This window comes from Cygnus atratus, chromosome 1 (genome assembly GCF_013377495.2).
Source record: "Cygnus atratus isolate AKBS03 ecotype Queensland, Australia chromosome 1, CAtr_DNAZoo_HiC_assembly, whole genome shotgun sequence".
Taxonomy (NCBI): domain Eukaryota; kingdom Metazoa; phylum Chordata; class Aves; order Anseriformes; family Anatidae; genus Cygnus; species Cygnus atratus.
The window spans coordinates 137,348,946-137,368,716 of NC_066362.1; the positions used below are offsets into that span (position 1 = coordinate 137,348,946).

The window sequence follows — 19,771 nt, forward strand, 5'->3', positions numbered from 1 at the left end:
TCTTAGAAGAGAAAACATCAGTATCACAGAAAGGAGAAGCAAAACTGTTTTTCAGTCTTTATTACACAAACAGATCAAGTTTTATTAGGTAAAGTAACAAGACACTTGAAGGGTACAAAAGATAGGCAGAAAAACATTCTGAGTTATAATAACACTTGATGCAGGTGGTGACTCTTTAAAAAATTAAACTGAATGACTGCTCTATATGAAGTAAATAGAGGTGAGAACACGGATAAGAAGGCCCATTAAAAAAAAAAAAAGCATTTAGAAAGTCTTCTCAATGGAATGTTTGGTTTTCACTCCTATGTCATCTGCAATTGTGGGAGATTGCATGAGGAGTGAGCATCTTGGCCTTTCATTCCTAGAAGTCAAAGGTAACTTTGATCTGGTATCAAGTAGCAGTTGATTTCAGAGTTATGCAACCATCTACTACAAACATGAGCATCTTGCCAGACACCTGAACTCAGCTTTTCCATGTAAAGTGCATATCAAAAGTGAGGTATATTGATGAAGCTGCATAGTGAACTTTATACAATGCCTGCTTTCTTTTAGCCCTGATACTTGGCATTTTTCTTACCTTCATGATCATGTTATTGCACAGTCCATTTAAAAATCAGAAAAATAGAACTAATTTACAGTGCCAAGCAGCATAAAAACAGCATTTACGCAAGCAAAGAATACTTAATGAGAGGAAATATAACTATAGCGCTACAAAAATATGTTATAAAGGAAGACCAGTTGTGAAACCTCAAACGAACATGACAAGCTCATGAACTGTATTTTTAGAGCAGTCTGAGTTTAGATTAGAAATAAGTTTCATGTGTGTTTATTTTCAGTGTAAAGGGTATTTTGGCAGCTCCTGATAAAACACATTTTACTGCAGCAGACAAAACTGTCCAGGGGCCTGGCTGCGGTATCTTCGGATCAACTGCAGAAGGGGCATGAATGATAAAAATAATAAAGAAAGTGTTCCAATGCACATATCTCACAAATCGTGAAGAATGTTGTGACTAACCTGCTAGTAAAATGGTTCACAACTGATACTCAGCACACAACAGCAGTGTGTCAGTACCTTACCTTTCATATATCAACAACATTTTAAAACTTTTCATATTGCATATTTAATACAGACTATGAAAACAGACAAGTCAGTTTCACACTGATAAAATACTGAAAATTGGGGTTGCGGGTATGTGCAGAATATCTTTTTAAACTCCAAGAAAAATAAAATCACAAAACAATTTGTGCAACTAGGGACATTATATTTCTCCTTCTTACTTGGATGTAAAATAAAATAGGAGTTAGTTCTTGAGACTTACAATATTGCCAGCTGCTACTGAATCTAAGCACCTCTAAGTAAATTATACCCACATCATAGTTCTCTAGAGACTTCAGCAAGAGCTTCCTGCTCTCTTTTTCAAGAAAACACTTTGAAAGCCTGATGATTTTGAGAGCACTTCTCTTAATGAGTTTTTAAAACATCCCTGGTTTAAGTTAACTGGACCTTTATGTAGTCCAGGATGTTTAAACCAGGAAACGCAATGCACACAGTCTTTTCAGCTTTACAAAGATTATAAAGCTGAGAACGAAATGTTATTTGTTCCTGCTGCTTTGCTATGACAGTCTAATGGAGGATTAATTTTTGTGTTAAGTTCTATCACATCTCTGACAAAATCATCGTTTCCTATGAAGTCTCCAGCAATGATGTTAATACATTCTTTTTGTGCTCCTGGATACTGCTGCCTCACCCAGATTTTCAAGCATGGAAGACTCCGGAGTGTCATGTCCTTCAGTGATCCAAATGGGTGTAAAAGAATGTATCTTAAATTTTCAGTAAGGTTAATGCCCGCAACAAAGAATTTTTCTGAAACAAAAATCAAAAGGTGACACATTAAATATTCCTTTGAGGAGAACAGAAACCGCTCAGCATTGCATTAACTCCAGATCTAGTTCCGCTGGGAATCATTAAAATGCTAACTTAAGATTGTTTCACAGACCTAGAACTGTTTCAGTGGGCTGTCTTCCTTTTTTGCTGCTGTATGCCACACCGAACAGTTACTAAAATCCAGCTCATTCCTTGAACCATCCCAGTTTAGCTAAACCTGTCTTAAGTGTTCGTTGCGGGCTCAGTGTTCTCCACCCACCAGTCTCCCTCTGTAAGGTGTGTTTCCACAAGGGCTGCTTCCAGATGACTACACTTCCCACGTGACACGTGGGAACACACAGTGCATCTACAAAAGCATTTTTCCTCAGATCGGGAGTATGCTTCTGAAGCAGTTCTCCCCTCCATCGTCCCTTGGTTCTCTTCCACGTGGTCACATAGGTGAAGGAGCTGCTGCAGTGACATAACCTGTGTACGCAGGTGCACTTGTGCGCGCATTTACATCACTGGGTAAGATGACATGCATGTTGCACGCCCTCGTGGGTGGACAAGAGCACTCGGCAACGTGGGATTGTCTAGAGCATGCACAATGGGGTTATATTCCTTACTGCTGTGAACTCCCAACCCATTTCTATTTGTTTTGCACTGCTGTATGTGCCTCTTGTTTCCTTTGAGCAACTCCCGTACGTACCTGGTCGCCCCATCCGCTTCATGCGCTCCAGATACTGGATGAGAGCGTGAGTGGAAGTTCTGTTCCCCCACCAGTACGGGATGGCAGGCCACAGCTCACAGTGCTTCTCCACTTCCACGTCTTCTTCATACGAGACTATGACCTGGTAGCCATGCTGCCACATGGTCCGCAGCGTTGGAACCACCTAAGGGAAATTATCCGGGTGGAAGTCAGTGGGAGCTGTGAGCCTACAAGAGCAGTGTCTGCCAAAGTTCAAATACCAAAGCATGAAACCGCCTAGACAGCTAGGCTCAAATTCGGTTCAAACAGTTCACCCTACAGCCAGGTGGAGCACTGGCTGGATTACAAGCTGAAAACAGTGTTGCAAGGGGAAGACGTAGCCCGCTCTGTAAAAGGAGCGACAAGGAACACAAAGCCCTACACCCCTCTGTAGGAAAACAGATGCAGAGAAGCAGCAATAGTTTGGGCAGCTGTCCCACACAGACCCAAATTTCTCGCCACAGCCTTTAATGAAAACTCCAGTGTTCAGACTCAGTAAGGCTAAATGTAAGAAAGATGTTAATTCTGATTTCTGTAAGGGGATTGTTTCAGAAATTGGGATGCCCCAGTCATTTCGCATTGAGAGAAGGCAAGAGTTGAGTCAGAAACTGACTCAATGGCCCTCCATTTATTTATTTTTTTGAAACCAACATTTTAACATGCATCTTTTCTTTTTTTTAAGAACTTTGTTGGTTAAAAGCTGTGTCTGTTTGTGAAGAGGAAATGCTGGCTTTAGGATATTCCAATTAACTTCTTACTTAAAATAAAAACCAAAGTTGAAAAATTTAGTGCAAGTCTTTGAAGAGAGCCAGGGGTTGAATGAACATAGAAATCCCTCTTGGCTTCATCCGAGAGAGAGTGTGAGCCCCAATTAGATCAGAAAATACTGCAAAATTAAGATACAAGCTACTCATGAGCTACAAAATCTGTGGTTGACAGAAGCCTTTGCTTTTCTACAGCTGCCTTTCTAAAGCTCAAACCTTTTTTATTTTTTTATTTTAAAGGGGGTACCAGAGACGTATACATGAGCACAGGTGCTTATTTTGCAAACAAAGCAGAGATGAAACTGCAGATGTCTGACAAGGGATTTTTAAACCCAAATAATCCAGATCAAAGGAAGACACCTTGAATAGTTTAGGCAATTACAATTTTAAACACAATGTAATGTTGTCACGCTGTGGCCTGTGCCAGTATTACATACAGACCTCTACTTAGAGCTTCATAAATGCTTTGACACTTACTTTTGTTCAACACCAGAGCTGCAGTCTTGAAAGACAGTAGATATTAGGTGATTTTAAAATAAGTGAGCAAGCACGAGGCTATTTGATGTTAATTCTGAATCCGTGATTCTGAAAAGCCCCACAGCTACCTAACCTGCAAAGGCATCACCTGCAGAAATGGCAAGGTCCGCTGTGCTGGTAACAGACCCCCTGGAAATGATCCTGCTTGAGGGAAATACTTGGCTTCTCCTTGCTCCATTGCCCGTCCTCCCTCTGTCTGGACACGGCTCGGAAATACTCTCTTTCTTCAGCCAGGTGAAGAAAGCAAAATCTCACCTTCCTTCAACGAACTACCAGCAACTTGCCCCTCTCCCAGTTAACAGCTGTTTTGTTGTTGTTTTGGATCTGACCATGTGACTGAAAGTAAATTTGACTGTCTTCTCCTGTGTTGCTCTGCTCATCCACGACTTACACACTCGAGGTATTTGGGGAAACAACAAAACAGTGTCACTCAGGTCTTCAGTTATTCAGTGGAGGCCTGAATATTCAGAATCCCCTAATTTTGCTGAGAATTGTTCTATTTTAACTCTGCCATGCAAAATGCTTTGAAATGGTAATAGTCAGCCCTTACTGACACACCAGCTTCAAAGGATTAATTCGAATCACAAACAGGGTCATCATTATCCAGCACCCCTCACATCTCCAGAGAAAACCCTCTTTTCCTGTGCATCTTTGAAATGTTAATTGTTTAACTGCTAAAAGCTCCCTCACCTTGTAAAAAAGGGAAAGCTAAAAATCTCAACTTATAAAACGTAGCCTACAAGTAATTTCTGATTATTAAATTTAAAGCCTTTCTGGAGGGTTGGGTGACTGAAAGCTGTTAGGCTGGTTGGAAGGTTAGCTCCAGCTCAAGACCAGGAAAGAAAGCCAAGGCCACCAGCACAGCTCCTACCTGACAGCAGCTGGTGGTGCCAGCACATTCTCAAGGAGTGGACAAGGCTGTGTTGCACAGAAACCTTGGAACCAACTCATATCTTGTTAGCAGCTGTAGCTGAGAGGTCCTGATTCAGAGAAGGCTGATCTATCCCCTCCTCCTCGCTTGGCACCTCTGCTCAACAAAGGCAGGAGCCAAATCCTGAGCCTGGATGCACTAACCCCACACACCAGGACAAGGCTGGGGGCAAAAAGCTTTGCAGAAAACAACCTGGAGGTCCTGAGGGACACCAAGCTGAACGTGAGCCAGCAATGTGTCCTTATGACAAAGGTCAACTGCACTCAAGGACAGGCTGAGAGCTGGGCCTGTTCAGCCTGAAGAAGACTACGGACAAGTCTTACTGCTGTCTGCAAATACCTAACGGGTGGATGTAGGGGAAACAGAGCCAGCCAGTCCTCAGAGCTGAACGGCAAAAGGACGGAAGTCAACAGACAGAAGTTTCCACAAGAGGAATTTTATTTAGCTATAAGGAAAACAGGTTTACTGTGAGAGTGGTCAAACACTGGACCGAGCTGCCCAGAAAGGCTGTGGAATCTCCATCCTCAGAGATATTCAAGACTGGACAGGATATGGCCCAACGCGACTTGGAAGTTGGCCCAGTTTGCCTGCTGGGGTTGGACCAGATGACTTAGAGGTCTCTTCCAACCTAAACTATATGGTTTTTTATGCTATGTATAGCATGAAAATAATTTGTAATTCTTGCTGTGAAAAGACTGCTGTAAGGTAATCTGAATCCCATCAGCTCAGAAGGCAGTCATCTCCACCTGAGACTGAAAGCCCTCTGGACTGTATTTTTAACAACCCTTCTACAAAAAATCAGACAGAACAGTGGATGGCAGTTGTGTCCCTACTGTTGTCCCACAACTCAATGGACATGACAGTCCAATTTAATTCCCTCCTCCATACTATGGGAAGTAGGTTTGCTATATTTCCTCAATTTTATTAGGTAAAGACGTATTTCTGATGCAGCGATTTTTTCCTAGGTTAAAAATACAGCACAATCAGAAATAGATGGCAATTCTGAACCAAAGGCCTCACTGTAATATATCATCCTTTAAAAAAGGTGGGAAAAAATCTCATACTTACATTTCTGGGACACAGCTTACACTGGAAAATCTCTTTTATACAGGCAATAAGATGACAGTGAAGTTTCTTGTTTAATCCGTCAAAATTCCTGCAGGCTAAGATAACAACTTCCTGAGGATGAGTTTCCAACCACTTTAACACTTCCCACAGAATATCCTACAAAAGATAGTCATGGCAAATCATTTATGTTACGCAGGGGAAAGAAATAAACAGAGCATTGACAGCGAAGTAGAACGGCAATCACGATAACAAAAATCAGTGTAGGTTTTGGAGTATGGACATCTGACAGCCCACAGGATGTTCCAGAGAGAAGCACCCCAGGAAAACCTTTCTGCAGGTCCGTGATGATTTGCTCTGGATGTGGGTCTAGCACACCAGACTTAGCAGCTTTATATTTTGATAATACCCATGAGCCTCCTACTTCTTGGAGGCAGGTTAGCAGTAAACCCATCTTCCCAAGCTTCTTTAAGGGCAAACCCTGTGTTAGTGGCAAACTGGAAAACAGAGGAAAGCTCTGAACTTGCTTGAACATGACAGGACCTGTTTTCCCCGTTTGTTACAGGCAATGACACTTCTTGGAGACCACGTCATTAGCAGGGTGGGCAGGCACTACATCTAACTGTCTACTTGAGCATGCCAATCACCATGACATCTGGCATGAAGGGTCCAGGCCTCCAATATGAAGCATGAAACCAAAGTTTAGGCAGTTAATCTACTACAAACTAAAGCTGCATTTGCTGGGATCTGTACAGCCAGGCGCAGATGAATGCACAGCCAGCTAAGAAAGACATACACTGGTCCACAGTGAGAGAGCACATGCAAAAGAGCAACTCACAGCGGTATCTTCACAGCAGTTGACAGTAATTTGATCATGGGATCCAGACTCGAGTCTCTCTGTCTTTCAGGGAAATACTTTTTCCTCAAAAAAAAATGTTTCTGTGATTTTATTAGGCTTTTAATACCTTCTCCTTTTTAGTAACTTCTGTCCTTATCAGGGAAATGGGACAGCCCCAGGTAGCATCCTGGGACAACACAAGATAAACCTCAGAAACATCAGAACCCCAGAAACACTTGCTGTGGGGGTAGGTGGTAGAGAGCAACACACAGCAGTTCCAGATTGAGGGTAAGGAACTAACCGATGCTGAAGTGTTCCAGCCCAGTAACCTGCCCTGCCAACTTTCTCTAGTTTGAAGTCCTCACGTTAGGAAAACAAATAACCTATTCAGAAGACCTTGGGCCATCATTTTCAGACTGTGATGGCTCTTACATAAAACAAGCAGCACCGTGCGTAGAGCCATTCTGAAGGCAAGGACAATACCTGTACAACAACAGTCGTGTATACCATATGCACGAAGTACAGATTCATTGATGGATCGTTAGCCTTGTGGGCAATCCTAAAATCCAAGTATCTAACTCCGGCCTCAAGTTGCTCCGTCACAGTCAGTACCTGAAGGGTTAAACAGAAGACAAAGGTCCTGAGAGCCTGGAAGGGATTTGTTTCTTTAGATTAGATAACTGGAAGAGGTGTATCAAATTAGCCCTGTGACATTTTTCACAGGTCTTTCATCTTTAAAATGGCACTATAAGGCACCAAGTCATAATTTGAATTATTTTACTATCTGACAAGAGGGATCCTGATTTCCCTGCGGAATACACTCCAGATACAGATTAGATTAGTTTCAGACCTCTGCATTTGTCGTGTTCTGAAAGTCAAAGATTCATTAACCTGTGCATAAATACACGATCTCTGTTCACAAGACTATTTGTATAAACAAAACCTGCAGGATCAGCACCTTAGAAATTCTGTATTTATTTTATTAGATCAAAGACTTTGCCACAATTGTCTCTGCGGAGCTCACTCATCCTCAGCAAAAGGAAAAACAAAAATAGAAAAAAATACTAGCTATTGTTCTTTTTTTTTTTTTTTAGGACAAAGTCTCTTAAAAAAGTTTTAATCAACTTGTCGAAGTCCTACAAAACAGAGGATCTCTTCTATTTTAAATTTCTCTTGGACCTCTCCTACTGACTTCGAGGGCTAAATGGAACATGCGATAGAGCTGAATTTCTGGGGCAAAAAGTCCCAAATGGTACGTCTCTTATCTATATCAAGACTCTTTCATTGAGAAAATAGAAGCAACTTAAATTAATACTTTTAAATACTAATTTGTCTCAGTTCAACCTGCTTGTATGGACAACACTTTCAGGTCTCAGAAAAAGTACTCGGTACTGATTTAGGCCTGAAAGGCTTCAGCAAAAGCTAAACCAATGCAAGGTGTTGTGCCCGATTAACCACATCGGTGGCATTAGCGCTGGGACAGAGCTCAGACACACGGTGGGATGTTCACCCAGGCTGGCTTTGACCATCCAACTCTCTGCTCCTAGGTTTTACCTCCCCTGGCCATGCCTGAGCTGCAGGGCTGGGGAGCAGCCCTGTGTGCCCCAGGGTGCAAGTAGTGGGGTGGCTCTGACCATGGGAGCTGCCAGCAGCAACGTCCACGCCTGCTCGGTCTCCTCCAGGCTGGAGAAGCTGAGGGAGAGACCCAGGGGTCACTGGAGATGGGGCAGTACATGGCTGTAGGTCATATATAACCTTTGTGGCCAGAAAGAGCATCAGACTAAGCTGCTCTGAACTGCCCCCTGGAGAAACTTCTTTCTTTCCACTGGCTGCATGGGAAAACTGGAGAGATTAGGCTCCTTAATTCATCACCTGCATTTGGATACTCAATTAGACACCGTGAATACTGCCCCCAAGGGCAAAATGTAAGAGGAGGCCTTGTGGAGTGATGCTGCCCGGTGCTGCAGCCTCACACCAGACATCCAGGGCACGAGTGGAGATCACACTCCCGGCATCAGTCGTTGCGCAGCCAAGACCTGGGCACGCAGGCTGACGCAGCACAGCCAGGGCTGAAGCCAGGCATCACCGAGGCATTGGGCCATCCAGGAACGCGTGGGCCCTACGGTCGGTAGCACTCCTTGATCTGGGTGCTCCAGATACCAACGGGTGGAGTCACCTCCCTGCAGGGACGGCTGGGCACCGCGGCACGTTTCCGATCAGCGCCGGGCCGCTTCCCGCTCAGCAAGCTGGGCTCAGGCCAGAAAATGAGTGCAATGATGTGCGGAGCTTGTTTGTCCCCTCCAGGGTCACCTCATCAGCCAGCGGCCAGCAGGGCAGGAGCTTTCTGAATCTGACAAGGGCTTGAGTCACAAAGCAAAAGCGCAGCTCGAGAACAGGCGCTGCGACAAGCGAGTGCCTTTGCACATCAACCTGTGACGTACGTGGTAAGCCAGAGTGTCCAAGACTCCCGTGTGCCAGGGCTGCTCAAACACAGCACAAGGAGCCTACGCATAATCATTGCCATTTATCAATTATTCAGTTTTAATTCACTAATAATGAATGCTCCTTCAAAAAGAACAAAAGTGAAAGGATTTCTGGTGCCTCTTTGATGGCAGCGAAGCCTGTTCTTTAGAAAAATCTTCAAAAGCTCTAACTTAAATTATGATTCCCAATTTTGTCTTTAACGGGCATTTGTGAGGAACAGCAAGAGATAACTGCAACCTTAAAATGTAGTCATTTTGAAAAATGAACTAAACCTTATGCGAGGTGTCACACCTTCATTCCCTTTATCTTCAATGGTAAAAGTTCCCTTACACAATATTTCTGTCTTTGCTGCTCGCTGAAATATTTCACACAAGAAAGCGGGGAAAACAACGAACACCTCACACAACAGTGACAGTAAAAATGACAGTGTTACCTTCTGAACAAAGTGCAAGAAAAGAAAAACCCTTTTACTAACTTCCTTTGATAAGAGTTATATTAAATGTTAACAACAACAATAAGCATGCCAAAAAGAAGATGATTTTCTAGTAACAAGTGGTCAGTTTTAAGCAGTATCTTTGTGAACCCTCCCTGCCTAAGCTGAATGATCTTTCCCCACAAAAGAAGATCTGGTATGTACAGCACAGGTATTTCATGAGAGCACAGATTTCTAGGCTGCAAGCTATTCTCTCATTGCTGTATGGGAGAACATGACCGCGCTCAGCACAGCAGCACATACTTGATTTGTTCAGGCCTGGGAGCGTTGGACAACACTTACCTGTGTTATAGACCACTTCATAATGATAGGGCGTACAATGCAGGGCATAAATTTATTTAAAATCTCCACCAGCTTCGATTCATTGCCACTAACGGCAGAGTTTTTATCCAAGCAGTACGTCATAGTGTCGTGACTCCCTGTAGAATAGAAAGACAAATGTAAAATGAACATCATTTCTTGATTACTCAATCACCAAAATACATGGTTATATTGCAGGCACACATCTGACATGCCACTTCATTTCCAAACCATACATGTATGTTGCCTGTAGTTATGTATATTGCCCATGCAGTTATGGTCAAAAGGTGGGCTCTTCTACAGAGTTCACTCACCTGACACTGTTAGCACGAAATCCTCATGAAGGGAGGGCACTGAGACTTGTCAATATTTTTCCTTGAAGCAATTCCAATTTAACCTACAAGTTGTTGATGTGTGCCTCACACTGCATTACAATGGCCTGTTTCAACCAGCATCTTCTACTGAAACAATTATCTGGAAGTGAAAACTCACTTTTTTCAGGCAATAAAAAACACCCCCAGGTTCCTTTCTGAGGAGCTGCTCCCCAGCCACTCAGCTCCACATCTGCATCCGGCATTACTCTGCCCCAGGTGCAGAGCCTTTTTTGAATTTTCCTTTGCTGAATTTATTTGGAATTTGTCCTGATTTCAGACTGATTCAGATTTTTTTTGAATTTGTCCTGATTTCAGGATTTCATGCCCATGCTCATCACCTTTGCCCAGGAAAATATACAGAACCATGCCTGAAAGATGAAATTCATTTTCTTACTCCTTTGATTGGACCAACTCCTAACTTGGCACTTCAAGCATTAATATCTTAAATATCTGGTAAGAATGCCTCCCTGAACAAAACACAGGTGCTTGAAAGTTTCAGAGACAAATCTAATCTAAGTTTATATGTGTTAGATGGGCAGGATCCACCTTTTAGGGACTTCAGAATTACCTCTTTCCAGCACAGGGAATTATAAGTTACGTATCAGAGCCAAGTACAGCCTGTCCAAATGTTTGACTTCCAAGAAATGTTAAGCCTGACACATCTCTTGCATCATATTTAGATGAACCTCTATGTCTGCTTTCTTCGGTACAGGCAGCCAGTGTTTTTGCTAGCTTTTTCTGTTCCATTATTTCTTCTGATTTTGTAGAACATCAATAAACTAACAACTCCATGAAGTGATTTGCTGGGATTTTTACAGAATATCTGCAAGGAATTCGCATATCATTTTAGTTTTTAAGTCTTCTGTCAAAGTGTTCACTGATGCTAGGAACTTCTAGCATCAGTTGGCATCCTGATGGCTTCTTGAAAGGTCAGTCTTACTGGTGCCAATGGCAATACTTCTAGTAGCCAAAGGAAAAGGACAGGGTTGTATTTGAAATAAAGAAAATTCTTTAAAGTGGTCAGAAATAGTTTAGTGTCTCACTCTGTTTTTCACCTTTAAAATCTGCTGTCTGCCTGTATTTTCCTGCTTTAAGCACCCAAACTAAGATTCTTGCAGATGTAAGTTTGACAAGGAAGGCATTCAAAGAAGTTTGTCTTAAAAGATGTTAAGAGTCAAGCCGCTACATCCACATGGACCAAATCCAAGTTTGAGAGAAGGGAACAAGATTCCATCCATGGGTGTTGCATCTGCTGATGCCAACCAGCCTGTGGATAATAACCTTTCATTTAGGAGTCTTCTTGTGATGTCAGTGAGTTACAGTGATAAGAGGAAGACGGCATACCCATGACGCAACAAATACAGTGCAAAGATAGTGAGCTAGCAAAAAAACAGGCAGTTTTGGAGCTTCAAACAGCATCCCCCTGCAGCACCGTGCTGAAGCTGGCACAACACAGCACCAGTTTCTGAAAGTTGCCTCTGTCTCCTTGTCACGACTTCAGAATACACTTTCTCAAGTTTCCTGAGTGCCCTGTTGTCTTCTTTATCTGAGACGAGCCCAGCCATCCCACTCTGGGAACCCCTTGGCTTATGACACCTTTACCATGTCCTAAGGACCAGACGGACAGGCCTGGCTTCTGTGGGGAGGTCAATAAGCTTCCATTTCCTAATTGAGTTTCCCCCAGACATTGCTCCCTCTGACAACCTGCCAGAGCTGTCTTGACCTGGTTGGTCTTAATTTGTTTTGTTCTGACCTGGGCTAGACGAGTTTTGTAGGTCAGCTGGAGAAGCAACAAAACCTTCCAAGCTACACGTCCTGCAGTGCTCAGAAAAAGTCGTACAGTGTTTGCCAAAATGGACTTCGAATCACAGAATATCCCGAGTTGGAAGAGACCCACGAGGATCATCAATTCCAACTCCTCGCTCCACAGAGGGCCACCCAAAAATCAAACCACATGTCTTAAGAGTGTTGTCCGAATGCTTCTTGAACTCCAGCAGGCTTGGTGCTGTGACCGTCCCTGGGGAGCCTGTCCCAGTGTCCGCCCACCCTCTTGGTGAAGACCCTTTTCCTGACATCCAACCTGAACCGACCCTGCTGCAGCTTCATGCCATTCTTCAGCCATTCTTTTCTGCCTGCCTGTTCTCCATGCAGATATGCTCATGAGAACAGCAAACATTTGCAAGAATGCCAGCGTCACTGTTAGAAGAGCCAGGAAGTCAAAAGCACACATCAGCAGGTTCTCAGCTTTCAACCAAGAAACACTGCTGTGAAAGCTCTTTAGAAATAACGCTGTTCCTTTTCATTGAAAACCACGGAGCATGATACTGGCTTTTTCAACAATTTTTGCAAGAGGAATAGAAGATAAAAAGAGAACATGACCTTTCTTCTGTCATAAGATAGCTACTTATTTTCTTATTTTGTTGATTAAAAAAGAAATCTAGATTTTCTTTATAACATCTGAGTACTCTTACATAGACTTTATCCAAAACTGAGAGGTGTGCTTGTTTTGATGTTAACACCACTTCAAATTTCACATCCAACAAATCACCACGAAGCATGTTTCTGTTTTTCACTTTAAATCATACTCCGCTATTCCGTGAGGGGTAGAAGAGTTCCACCACAGTTCTCAGGTTCTCCCAGGACTCCGCTCACTGAAGATAAGACTTGATTTTCCCCACTCTCTAAATTTTCACCCATATCTCTAAATATGGCTTTGCTAAGTTAACCTAGGATACCGTAACCTACATAAAACATCCATCTACGTGCTGTGCTGCTTTCCACCCAAACCGTCACATTCAAAGGTGTGAGAGAAAATGTGGGCTGGACTGTCCTTTAGTGCCATTTTCACTGTGGAGGCAAAGTGCTCAAGAGCTCACAGTCCTCCGGTGTCTTCCCACAAGGCAGTGAAAACAGGTTCTCCTGTAAATTCTTCAGGCGGCATGAGAAAAAATATCTATTCAAGGCAGCAGAGAGAACCAGCAATATGACCCCAAAAAATGTTAACGATAAACAGGTCTGGATGTAGTACCAATGAGGACTCCAACTATAATGCAGATGCATTTACCCCTATCAGCATAAATCTAGTTTCCACAAACAGGGACCAGTAGCCATGTAGTAAAGTCCTCCTCTACATTAATGAAAACAAATACATTTATTCCAAGTCCCCATCCGTTCATACCTTCCCAGCCTCTTTTAAACAGTGCAAAGAAACAATAAGGTGAAGTGTTCTCTCCTTTTGGAGCCATTTTAGTAAGAAACAAAAGGTAATAACATATTAGAAAAAAAGAACACCATGGCCAAGGTGAGCAAATGCTCATATTATTAACACTGATCTGACAAGATGATTCATAATCATCTTGCGCATCTTGATGCAAAAGAAGTCTCACTTTCTTCCCTTTCCTTCAGAGATCATTTTCCCCCTCCCCTCTAAGAAACCCCCCAAAATACAGAATAAAGATATTCACATACATGCACACACCACACAAACACTCCCCCAAGCCCTTCTCCCACACACTGACCCAAATAATAAATATAGCCATCCTGAAATGGAACAAACAGGATGTTCCAGTGCTTAAGTGACATGCCAATAAAGCATCACAGGACAAAAGTTAATCTTTACCTGGAAGAGATAAGTTATAGAGGGGAATATCCCAGAGCTTTTCAGGTAATTTTGACATCCATTGACCATTTTCATGGCACACATGAACGGAGGTTTGCAAAGGGCCTTCCATTAGTGCCTGTTCTAGAACGTCATAGGGTGTCCTGGGAGGAAAAAAAGAGAAGGATAACTAAATTATTCCATACGCTATGGCTGAGTTAATGCCATTGGACCTGTGCAGAATGTATTTATACATGCTATAAAACATCAACCTTCTCTCAAGTCGCAGCAACAAAATGTCAAGAGGCTCACGGGCACAGAATACAGTGCTCTTGTTAATATTGTCTTCCCACACAATGCCGAAGGGATGTTCCAGCTCCGAGCTTGTAAAGTGACCAACTGAAAGAAGAACAGAGCCAAGACAAATATGCGCAGCTTTGTCAGTGTGGAGAAATGATTGTCTACATTGGCTATATCAACTACCACAGTAGGCTATAGCCGACTTCCAGAAGGAAACAATGTCTGTTCCCAAATCCTTGGCAGCCCCCGGGAGCATGATGGCAGGACCAGGCAGGGGCTGGGTCTGCAGGCCCCTCGAGAGAACAAAGCTTCAATCCAGCCACCGCAGCAATGCCTCTGCCAGACACGGGATTTTCACATCATGCTGGTCTCTGGGGGTCAGATGAAAACTTCCATCTTCTTACACCCCATTTTGACAAGATCTCTTGATGTCTGTCCTTATCTCTGCTACTGAGCCCATGACCACAAGTACTTCAGTTGTTCAGACCTTCCTGAAAGCTACTCCGGAACCATTCTTCTTGGATAACTCTCTCTGGGATCTTCTGGAAAATTTGCAACAGTCACACGGGAGTGCCATTAAAGTGCAACCCAGGTGAGAAATCATGGTCATCACTAGGGCCTACTAGAGTTATGCTGTTCATTTTTCACTTTATTTTCTCCCAAACAACACAGAACATGAGGATGAGATCCTCATGACGTTTTTTTTCTTTCTAGGATGTTGCCTGAAGGTCAGGTTTTGTTTGTGAAGGTAAAAGCCTTCCTTCTTTCTACCAGTGTCAAGGCTTTGTCTGTTGTTTTTGTCCCCAGCTAGGTAGTAGAACACTTTTTTAGACCATAGAACAGTGATCACCAGTAATAACATCACACCTTCCATTTCCCTCCTTTTCAAAAAGCTAGCACTGTAAATGTTTCCTCCCTACAGAGACAGCAGTCACATATGCATCGTGCAGGTTTTGTGCTGCACCAGCCTTCCTGACTCGTCCCTGTTCCCTCTTGCTGCATCTCTGCACATTCATTCCCAAGGTTGCTTCTCCCCAAAACATTCTTTCGGTTGTTTTGGGAGGCGGCTGGTTCTTCAGGATTTACAAGTGAGCCGTGCTATTTATACGAAGAACCCATGGTTTCCTTAAACATGGCGCAATACATTTTTTTGACAGTCACATGAGGTCATCTGAAAGATAACATTAGGAATGGCTTTCCTATGCTTTACGCACACATCACCCATAGCAGATACAACCGGCTTTTACATCTGATGACGCATGATGCACGTAGCATCGCTCGTCCAACCTGCCTGGCTGCGCGTTTGGTGTGGCTTTGACTCGGTCTAATTGAGTTAGATATCACCCCAGTTAAGATAAGGATGGGATCCCGTCGACCAAGGGAAGTGCCCAGGTGCCGCAGCCCAGTGACAGCGCAGCGACACTACCCACGTGTCCTGGGGTTTTCCGCCTGGCGAAGAGCGGCTGCCTCAGTGGTTATCCGCACACACGCACAAGGCCCTTGCGCAAGCAAGGAAGAAGTGGTTTGAACCTGCTCCCTTTGTCTGCTTGCTAAAAAAAGAGCAGGTATTTGATGGGCTTGGTGCAAAGAACAGTGGAAAAACTCCCATGGGTTTATTAAAAAAAAAAAAAGCACAGATCTTCTTGTCATGGATGAGCAAATGGTCTCTACATGCCACATCTGGAAATAAGTTCAAACCTCAGCAAGATCACCTCAGACATCTTCCAGCTCTGCAACGTAACATGCCAGCCCTCTGCCTCCTGCAGACCCCTCGCTCTGACAGTGGAGGTTTCCTGCTGACCTCATCCCCTTCTGCTGCATTTCACAGCTCCTCTGACCACACACCACTGCTCTCCTGGGGCCGCCCTGCTCCTTTGCATGAGTGATGCTCCCAGGCCATGCTGGAGCTGTATCCGCTGCCACCCTCTCTACTGCCAGGCATTTTCACTGCCATGACTGACACAGGCACAGCCCCATGGCCCTTCACCAGCCGCAGATCTGCTACGTGGAGGTTTTCACCCAGGAAGGCAGCAGGGGTGGTCGGGCGGTAAGAAGCCACCAAGCCGGGAGTCCTTGCTGGGAGACCACTTCCCTCCTCCTCCTCCCATCCAGCCTCTGTTTCCTGCTGACCCTCCAAGGACTCAGTTCATTAGAGGTCAGAAATTAAGCTACCCCTGCTGAAAAAGTTTTGGGTTTCTGCCACATTTGTCCCTCACAGGGGCCAGCCAGTGACCTCTCAGCTGGTGCAGTGCGAGCTGCAGTCGCTGCCCTGACCCTGGTGGGACCAGGACGCTCCATAAGGAGCATCCTGCTGGGCCTGGGGAAGCCAGCAGTGACAGAAACGGCGAGACCAAGCCGTGCTGTGGTCCTGCCGATCAAGTCCCACACGAAAGCAATCACACCAGGCTCTGGCCTGAGCCCCTGCACAGCATAGCCCCTCAGTGCTCACCCCACGCTCGGCTCGTACCTTGTGTCAGAGAGGCGGCATGTCCTTTAGGAAGAAACCACGGCTAGCCTGCAGGAATGAAATCACAACCGTTAGCTACCACATAAGTAAATCTCAAAGTTTACTTCCCCATTCCATGCCTTCATTCCCACCTTCCAGCCTGACGGCAGTGCCACACGGCGCTGCCCTGACTGACTACCCCTGCTCCCACAGAGCCGGTGCCTGCTTTCCAACCCGACCCCGGGCAGTCTCAGTGCAGAATAATGACATTTTAAACAAAACGAGCCCTCAGGTACAGAAACACCCCGGGGTGCCAGCGACCACCGCCCTGACAAAACCCCAACCTCTGCGGCAGCCTGCCCAGAAGGGAACTGCCGCCACGGCAAGTCCGGGAAACAACGCCAACCGCGCCAGCGCGGAGCGAGCTTCCGAGCAGAAGGGCGAAGGGAATGGAAATTAATAATAACGTAAAAACCCCGAAAAGCGGAACGCTCCCTGAGAAGCGCTCCCCGCGGCGTGTCAGCGCTGCCCCTGCCGGCAGCCGTGCCCCCGGCCCGCAGCAGGACAGGCGGGCGGGCGGGCGGCTCCCCCCGCGCCCCCTCACCTCCTCACAGCGGCGGCACCGCCGCCATCCCGCTCCCCCGGCCCTGCCCGGGCTCCCCGGCACGGCCGCGGGCACAGCCAGGGCCGGGCGGGGCCGAGGCCGGGGCTGGAGCCGAGGCTGGGGCCCGGACAGGCCCCGGGCAGGTGGCTGAGGGGCGGGAGGAGCCCGCGGCCGGCTGGGGGTGGAAGGGAGCAGCGGGGAGGGAGTGGCGGGCCGCCGGCCGCGTTAAAACCCGAAAAAAATAAAAATAAAAACTCTTATAAATATACTAGTGGTACCTTAGGTGTCTGCTTCTTCGCCCCTTTCTCACAGAGTTTCTGTTCTTCAGTTTCTTTTCCTCATCTTGCCAGTCTCGCACCCGTGTGGAAATTTGGAAATTCACCCGTATTTATGACGGCTCCCTGCAGAAATCCAGGCAAGCTCCTCGAAGAGCTTTCCTGTGGAAGCAGGCAGGCGGTAAAGCAGGGAAGGAGTGCCCTACAGAGGCAAACACGCAAATCCCCGGTGCGGTTTCGGAAGCAGGGTGCCCACAGGGCTTCTCTTCCTCCCGCAGGGCAGCATTCCTAGTGGGTCATCTGCAGTGGGACTCCGCGATCACACCGCGGCCAGGACGAGGGAAAATTCAGGCTGCTACCATGTCGTGCCTCTTCACGCAAGGGCGTATCTTCCAGACACCCCTTCTTCGCTATCTCAGTTTTGCAGAGCAAAAAGGAAGAACCGTGTTCTTGCACAGAGCGAAACTTGGAGGAGCGGCAGCGGGCAGAGCTGGTTAACATCCAGCTGCCGAGCCACTTCCCTCGGCAGTCCCACGACAGCAGGGCTGCTGAGCCTTCATGGTTGTGCCACGTTTCAGACTGCTGTTTATAGATCAACACTCCTCTAAATTATCCCAAAATTTTCAGGAGATATAAAATAGACATGGAGCAGGTTGTAAAGGTAGGAACCAAAAGGACAAAATGCCCAGAGGGGTGAAGTTGAGCAAAAGAGAAGGTAATAAAGAGGAGATACTGTTTATAGGCTGTGGGGGTTTCCATAGGCGTGACAGAAAGTGGCTGAGAACAGTTTCAGAAGAACCATCGTGTGTGAGGTTGTCAGGACTAATTGGGAAATATGGCTGTAGAGAGGAAGAATTACAAGTTATTTTTGTGTTAATTTGAGACGAACAACAGAAAGATTAAAAAAAAAAAAAACTATGGAACTGAAATACCAAAATATTTTATTCTGGAGGCATTATAACAGGACTTCACACTGTAGTGATGTGAAGTATCTGCTGACTTGCAAAGAAAGGACTCTTGCAGGTCTCCCCTCAACAGAAAAAGCCCTCTCCATACCCTTTCAAGTCTGAGTTTGGGTCTCAGTTCTTCTTCAGCTGCTCTGGAATTACTGGAGACAGCAAGACAGTTGCTCCTGGTTTAGTCCCTAGGTCACAATCTCTCTAGGGGGGATTTAGGAAGCCAGTAAAAGGAGGAATGCCGGGAAATGAATCAGCAAGCGATTAAGCCCTGAATAAGCATGTCTCCCAAGGAAGGGTCAAGGAAAGGATAACCTATAGCAATATTTGCAAAAGTAATGATAGCAGATCTCAAGATCGGGGGGGGGAGGGGGAGGGAGCCCAAGATTTCTCACCATGCCTGCAAAATAAATGTCTACATTAAAAAGATGGATAGTGGATTTCAAAGATATTGGACACAGAAGAACTTCTTACCCAGAAGGAGCTTTTGAAGCATTTGGTAATAAAAAGGTTTAAAGCTGGTTACATTTATGAGAATCAAAACACATAGATACAGAAGCTTCAGCATTGCATCTTGATGGAAACACAGGCCTGATTTATAGCTGTGGATCAGAGTGAAATATTTCTGGTTTATTAGTCAGAGCGACACCAGTCAGAGAGGCTTAAACTGGACTTCATACATTTAAACAGGCCTGGCTGCCCAAAATAAGATAAACTGCACTCAGTCTGAGAGAAATCAGTCATCTTCTCGGAGGACTTCAAGCCTTCAGAGGTTTATTGAATGCTGGCAATATCTGGGATGTTGCATGAGATTTTTTTCTTCCCTCAACATTTTTTTTTCCAGACATTGCACACCACCACTTCTTTACTCCATAACATGCAGAAATGCCACGCAGCTGGTAAACAACCTTAGCTGAATTCCCTGGATTTGAGGTGTTTGCTTGTTCTGGGGACATTTGCAACACCCTGGCAATGTATGTTTGTTCCTGCCCTGACTGACTGATAAGTCCCCTCAACCCTCACCTGATTTCTGTCTTTGGGAACAAACAGGCAGCCTAACTTTTCAGAGCAGAGGCTGCATATCTGACGGCTGCAGCTGTGATGACGCCTGAGAGCAGGGGAAACAGTGAGGAGACAGCCTGCAACACCAGGGAGATCACCCTGCACAATAAAAAGGGCCTGGGAAGGTGGTCA

General features: G+C 45.2%; 1 protein-coding gene across 4 annotated transcripts; it reads right to left on the reverse strand.

Annotated features, from left to right (window-relative positions):
* Positions 1-45: 45 nt before the first annotated feature.
* Positions 46-18,087, reverse strand: PLCXD1 (phosphatidylinositol specific phospholipase C X domain containing 1). Of its 4 annotated transcripts, XM_035558131.2 has the most exons (9): positions 17,625-17,991; positions 16,764-16,811; positions 14,018-14,160; positions 10,007-10,143; positions 7,231-7,359; positions 5,913-6,068; positions 2,574-2,757; positions 1,749-1,864; positions 46-361 (listed from the first exon to the last, which is right to left on the reverse strand). In XM_035558131.2, the coding sequence occupies exons 3-9, from the start codon at positions 14,127-14,129 to the stop codon at positions 356-358; spliced, it is 840 nt and encodes a 279-aa protein (XP_035414024.1). In that variant the 5' UTR covers positions 14,130-14,160; positions 16,764-16,811; positions 17,625-17,991; the 3' UTR covers positions 46-355. The 4 variants fall into 4 exon arrangements, with proteins under 4 accessions (XP_035414024.1, XP_035414020.1, XP_035414022.1 ...); XM_035558127.2 differs by having other exon boundaries at positions 46-1,864; positions 17,625-18,087; XM_035558129.2 differs by lacking the exon at positions 17,625-17,991 and adding an exon at positions 17,347-17,431 and having other exon boundaries at positions 46-1,864.
* Positions 18,088-19,771: the final 1,684 nt, after the last annotated feature.